This window comes from Phaseolus vulgaris, unplaced genomic scaffold (assembly GCF_000499845.2).
Source record: "Phaseolus vulgaris cultivar G19833 unplaced genomic scaffold, P. vulgaris v2.0 scaffold_235, whole genome shotgun sequence".
NCBI classification, from domain to species: domain Eukaryota; kingdom Viridiplantae; phylum Streptophyta; class Magnoliopsida; order Fabales; family Fabaceae; genus Phaseolus; species Phaseolus vulgaris.
The window spans coordinates 23,359-29,944 of record NW_027174180.1 but is presented as its reverse complement, the minus strand read 5'-3'; the positions used below and the strand labels follow the sequence as shown (position 1 = coordinate 29,944).

The window sequence follows — 6,586 nt, the reverse complement described above, 5'->3', positions numbered from 1 at the left end:
AAAGTAGCACTTGGAGCAGCACAAGGGCTTGCCTATCTGCACCATGATTGCAGTCCTCGAATAATCCACAGGGATGTGAAATCATCAAACATTTTATTGGACTCAGACTTTGAGCCCCATCTTACTGATTTTGGCATTGCCAAAAGCCTCTGCCCCTCAAAGTCTACTTCTACTTACATAATGGGCACAATTGGCTACATAGACCCTGAGTATGCTAGAACTTCCCGTCTCACCGAGAAGTCTGATGTGTACAGTTATGGCATCGTTTTACTCGAGTTGCTAACTGGAAGGAAAGCTGTTGACAATGAATCCAACCTCCACCATCTGGTGAGTTTACTACTCATTTTCAACACATGTCCGTGCACCTCACAGTTTTCTATGCTTAGCCTTGGTCTTTCATGGACTTAGGTATATTTTGGATAAAATTTAGATACAATTTCATAGGTGTTTTAGGTGCTTTTTCCCAATTAGTTTCTCCTTCGTAATCAATGTTAACATTTAGTGACAACATTTTAAGCAGATTACTGAGATAAAAAAAATCAATTTTTGATCGGAGGACAACACCAAATACACATCCATGGAACTGCAATTATATTTTGCCCATATAATTTTGCTGGGCATGGTAGAATGTTTGATATTTTTTTAGAACTTTAAATTTCACCTCTAGGACTCACTATTGGTTGAGCTTATGATTCAAGATTGAAAAATCTATTTGCTATAACATCACTGTTAACTTCTTGGTAATACTTGAACCTTGTCCTTTTTGTTACTAATGGCTCATGTTTGTGTAGATTTTGGCCAAGGCAGCAACCAATGCTGTAATGGAAACAGTTGATCCAGACATTACTGCCACATGCAAGGACCTTGGAGCTGTAAAAAAGGTTTACCAGCTCGCTCTATTATGCACAAAGAGGCAGCCCGCTGACAGGCCGACAATGCATGAAGTGACACGTGTACTTGGGAGCCTTGTGCCATCAAACACCCCTCCAAAACAACCAGCAGCACTACCTCCTGCTTCAAACCCATCTGCCAAAGTGCCATGCTACATGGATGAGTATGCAAACCTCAAGACTCCACACTTGGTGAACTGCCCTTCAATGAGCACCTCGGATGCACAGCTCTTCCTCAAGTTTGGAGAAGTAATCTCTCAGAACAGTGAGTGAGTGAGTGAGTGATGAAAATAAATTCCAACAATTAATCATGTATATTAAAACCCAAAAAAGAGAAAAAAAAATGGGATGAAGGGTACAAGTTAAGGAAAATGTTTATAAAAGTTTTAGTGTACTAGCTTTAGTGTTGTTGATTTGAACAGGAAAGATATGGATGTATCACCACCACAATTTGAAAGGTGTTTGAAAGGTGTAGTAACCAAATTCTTGTACTTGTTGTTTGGTAGCACACAAGGTTGCAGAAGTAAAAGTTAAGGTTCTGGGGCCAATGTGCACAGGGTGGGGTAGCAAAGGTCTTAATGGTAGGGGGAAGAAGCATTGCATAATGTGTGAACATCAATAATGCACTGATTCTTAGCTGGCCTCGGATCAGTTATCTGTCTGAATGCTGGCAGTTTTCAGCAGAGTGCATCCATTACCTCTTTTATTACCTGAGGCCATTTGCTCAGTAAAGTGCTATGAAATTATTTCATGAAATTTTGGGTCATTGGCTTGGTCTGGGGAGGGCTCAGATAATGCCATCGGTTTCCGTGCCATGTTGACTCAAAAATGTTTAATGCGTTCAGTGTCATCAATTGAACAATTCTCAGCAGCTGAAAAATGAATGCAGGTTCTGTAACTTTTGTTGGTAGTAAAAAGGTTGCAGGATAAAAACAACAGGCTATGGAATATTCAAGTCTTCATTTAGGATCAGTAATGGGTTTTCCTGAAAATTTCAAATCTTAGAGGCACAATTAACTTCAGTTTTTTAATAGTTTGAAAACTGTAGGAAAGTTAAACTGTTTCCATTTTATTTGCCAGAGGTGTTACCTTTGTAGTGTCAGATGTTTACTTTTGAGATATAGTTTTAGCAAATATTATTTTTGGTGATTAGATTAAATTTAAGGCACCTTGACACCAATTTATTTTGTGTACACATGTTGAGTTAATTTAATGTTTTTAATCTCAGGTAACTTGACAACCAATTACTAGATAATTTTAACGTTTTTACCAAAAAATTTGTATATGATCTGAACATTAACTTCTTTTTAAATTTTAATTTTCCAAAGTAGAAATATTCGAAACAGAAGTTACATAATTTTAAAACTAATTCTGCAAATGTTCAGTCTCAAACGCAATTGATATGTACTTTTTAAAATTACAAATGGAGTGGGCTCTATAGTTGAGATCAAAGTCTAGGGAAATTCTTCCCTACACCCCAACTTTTCTGAACCTGCATCCTATATAAGTTTAAATTTCCAAAAATGTCTTTCATTCTGGAAATAAAAATTCAGAATAAAAAAAAATACATTCTAGAATCAAATCCATAATAGATTATTGTGTTTGGGAACAAAATTTGAAAATTAAAATCTCATTCTGAAAAAGCATTCTTGAAATGTAAAAAATACGTTTAAGAAAGAAAATATGGAAAACTCAGTCTAAAATCTAAAAAAAGTGTTCAAAAATTCAAAATTATTCCATTAAAAGAGTTCCATAATGTATTTTTGTAATTCGTAACTCCTTTGTTAAGGGCATTTTTGTCATTCACATAAAATAATACTAAGAAAATAATTGTCTCAAGTCCCTATTGTAGGTTATTACTTTCCAAATCTCCATTTCTTCCTACACTTCTAGCATTATAAGAGATGTTAAAAATATTATTGATGGAGGATCTCTCAGCCACCTAAATATTCAGGCTTAGGAGAGAGAATAAGTATTGATAAAAAAAACTCTTTTCTAGAAGATTCTTCCTCTAAAGTCTTGTAAAATGTATACTATAATTAGAAATTAATTTGAGTCTTAAATTTTGTATAAGATATTGGGTCTTGTATTGAGCTAAAATATAGGATTAAAAGGCTTAAAAGGGAGCACACTTGGCATCCACCTAGGTGCTACATGGCACCTTTCCCTTCCTTTTTTCTAAAGTGTGATTGTCTCCTTCATGAAGGCTTGACACCCAAATGCTTATCCACCCTTCTCCCTTGTGCCACATGTCCTCTCGTGGATTGAGAGTTTTTGAAGTCTTGGATTGCCACATGGCAAACCATTAATGGAGAGTTTTAGAGGTGTCACATGTCACTCCATGAATGGAGAGTTTTTTAGAGTTCCAAGGGTCACTTGACATCATAATTAGAGAGCTCTTCTTGTAATATTTAAAAACTTGAATTGAGTAATGAATTTCTACCTATTTGGTTTTCAAAATATTACAAGAATGAGGTCGCTTGAGCGACATACTCTGCTGCTAAGTTTGACTTTTTTTTCTCTTTTTGTGCATTTTGAGCCTTCCAGCTTTCTCCTTTTAGCTTATATCATTCTTCCCTATAAACCTAAAATTAACACCAAATTTGATAATAAAATGCTATTATTCAAATAAAGATCATAAAAAATGTAAAAAGGTATAAATTCATAAATTAGGGATTGTTTAATATATATTTTAGCAATTAATATTCATAAGTGTCTATATTTTAATATGAAAAATTACTGAAATTAGACACTTATCACTCTTCCCAACTTAGAATCTTGCTTGTCCTCTAGCAAAGTAAATGAATATATTTGAATTTAAATATCAAAATAATTTTATTCACTAAACAAAAGATTAAATTAGAAACTTATGACGACTTCCAACTTCAAATATAGAAAAGTATAGGGAATATTATATTTTTTTTCCTTCTACTTTATCTCCATAATATTTTACATCACATTATCTTTTCAATTATAGGTTTATTGTCCTTTAAATTTAAAACATACAGCATAATCAGTAGTACATTTCAAATAAGCATTTAACCATAGTAAGATGTACTTTCGTTGGGTCAAATTGAAAACAAGCATATAAACACACATTGAATATGATGTTTAGCGTAGGCACGATTAAACAAAGCATATAACCAATCATTTAATGGTAAATAGTGTTATCAACTTTACTTGATTCACTTTATATACTAAGAGTTGAGGTTGGATGCATTGATGTCTTCATCTTCTTAGCGTCATTTAACCCTATATATATATTCTATAAAAGATCATTGGCATACTTCATTTGTTGTGTGTATATGACACCATCTATTTGGTTTATCTATAAATCCAGGAGGAATTTAAGTTTTCTAATCATGCTAATTTCAAACTCATTATACATAAACACAAATTTCTTGCAAAGATGTTAGTTAATAGCATTGGAATATAAATAAATTTAAATTTACAAAACATAAATTTAAGTAACAATAAAACCAAGAGAGTAATATTTGCAAAACATGGTAGTATTTATCTTAGTAAGTGAGTTTATGTTAAACTTAATCTCATAAAACAGTTTAGAAGCTAATAATTGCACCACACTTATATTATATATATATATATTATAATTTGACCTTATTCCTAGTCGACATGAAATCTTCGATGCCCCTCACACCAATTAATAAACATCTCAAACATGTGATCATATATTTATAGGTGATCTCCTTTGGAAGACTAAGGCATTCCCAAATGTGATCGTGACAGCTTGGAGAGTGCTGCTGGATAGAATCTCAACAAGGTGAGTTTGAGTAGGAGAGGGGTGATGATGGAATCTACGCTATGTGCAATATGTCAGCTTAAGGAGGAGTCTTGTCAACATATATTCTTGGAGTGTAAATATGCACAATGGGTATTGGTCCTTGTGCTTCAAATGGATAGGTATCTCTTCTGTTCAACATAATGATTTAAATCTGCACTTTATGAGTTTTTATCTGAGCAATGCTAGCAAGAAGCAAAACCTGGTATGGAAAGGTGTTTGGGCATCTGTTATTAGGTGTATCTGGGACCAAAGGAACCTGATTGTATTCAAAAAAAGGGCTAGTAGATGCAGAGGAGGTGTTTCAGAAGGCTCAACTCAAATCTTGGCTTTGGATGAAGCACAAGGTGCATTCCTTTACTTATTCTTTCGTAGATTGGATTCTTAATCCAATGCTTTGCATTAGAATTTATAATTAGGACTCCCAGATGTCAAGAGTTTTAAGACTACGACCTTTACTGGATTTATAGTTGGTTGGAGGTGTTGGTGGGTTTGTCACGGCCTGCAGCCGGTGCAAGATGGAAAGGACATATGTGCCTGTATGCAAGGGAGTCAAAATGAATGTTAAGGACATGATGGAGGATTCTGTTTTGATGTGTCTTATAACAAACCAATAGAGGCAGGGTGTATGCTGGTTCAGGGTTCTTTATGAAGGAAACAAAAACTGTGTTTTTTATGTGGTGTTTTGGTTGTTGTGGAAATCCCTAAGTGTGTTTGCTGATCAACTAGTGGCCTCACATGTGGATGCTTGCAGTAGAGGTTGTGGTGATTTAGACATGTTGGGGGATGTAAGTCGAAGGTGTAAACTCCAACCATTCTAAGTGCGAGATGGACCCTGACAAGTAGGAAGTTGGTTTCTGATAAAAGTGAGCTTAAAAGGAGCAAATGGAAGATGCTGCATTGAAGTGATTGATTTTGTGACAAGTGCTACAATTGTGCCATTGCAAGCTGGGTAGAAGGAATGTCAATGAGGCGGTGGAGATAACCAATATTTTGGTGTTTTTTGATGGTTTGTAGTTGCAGTTTGCAATGCTTATAACATTCCAATACGAGCACGGTGCTAGTTGGAATAAGATGTCTAACTTATGCAGCAAACATTATCTATCTATTGCTTCTGGGGTGTTTGTTCATTTCTTTATTCTTGGAGATTCCTAATGTGGTTTGGTTTATGTAAAAGGGTTGGGATACCCCTTTTATATCCCTCTTAATTTAATTTCATTATTTGCCGATAAAAAAATATATTTATAGGTGATAAAAAATATAGTTAAAAAAACTTGAGTATGATAAACTCTAAATAACTTTAATAATATTTTAGTAAATCAATTTATTCTTTACTCAACCTCATAAAATATGGTTATAAAATAAGGATTACATCTTATAATATATATATATATATATATATATATATTAATTGGTGAAAATCTTTAACTATTTATTTTCTCCTGTAAAATGAAAAAAAATGTAGTCATTTATATAAAACTTCATGAATTTACTTTAATTTATAAAAAACCAAATTAGAAAAGATAAACTCTCAAATTCATAAGTTTATTGTATACAATGAGAATATTATTATTTTATATGTTTATCTAATTTGTCTATTTTAAAAATATAAATAAATATATATTTTAAGTGTTATTTAAATAAATATTTTTTAAAAGCTATTTATTTCAAAAATACTAATTTTAAGCTTGTGTAATTGCATATTTGAAAAACAAGCAATGCTATATCTTTTAATAATTAAGTCCTATTCACTTTTTAAATAAGTCGTTATTTTAAAATTACATATTTTAAATACGGTTAAATGTACTTATAATTTCGATGTTTTTATATATTTTAGTATATTATATTTTAAAAGTTTTAATGCTATGCTTTCTCATTTTAAAAATGTTTTTTTAGT

The 6,586-nt window shown here is 32.8% G+C and overlaps 1 protein-coding gene across 1 annotated transcript; it reads left to right on the top strand.

Annotated features, from left to right (window-relative positions):
• Nucleotides 1–3: 3 nt before the first annotated feature.
• LOC137817589 (LRR receptor-like serine/threonine-protein kinase ERECTA) lies at nucleotides 4–1,646 on the top strand (the record flags this gene model as incomplete). The annotated part of the gene is made up of 2 exons (XM_068620873.1): nucleotides 4–327; nucleotides 792–1,646. Coding segments are annotated over 2 exons (696 nt in total), but the record flags the coding sequence as incomplete, so codon positions are not given.
• Nucleotides 1,647–6,586: the final 4,940 nt, after the last annotated feature.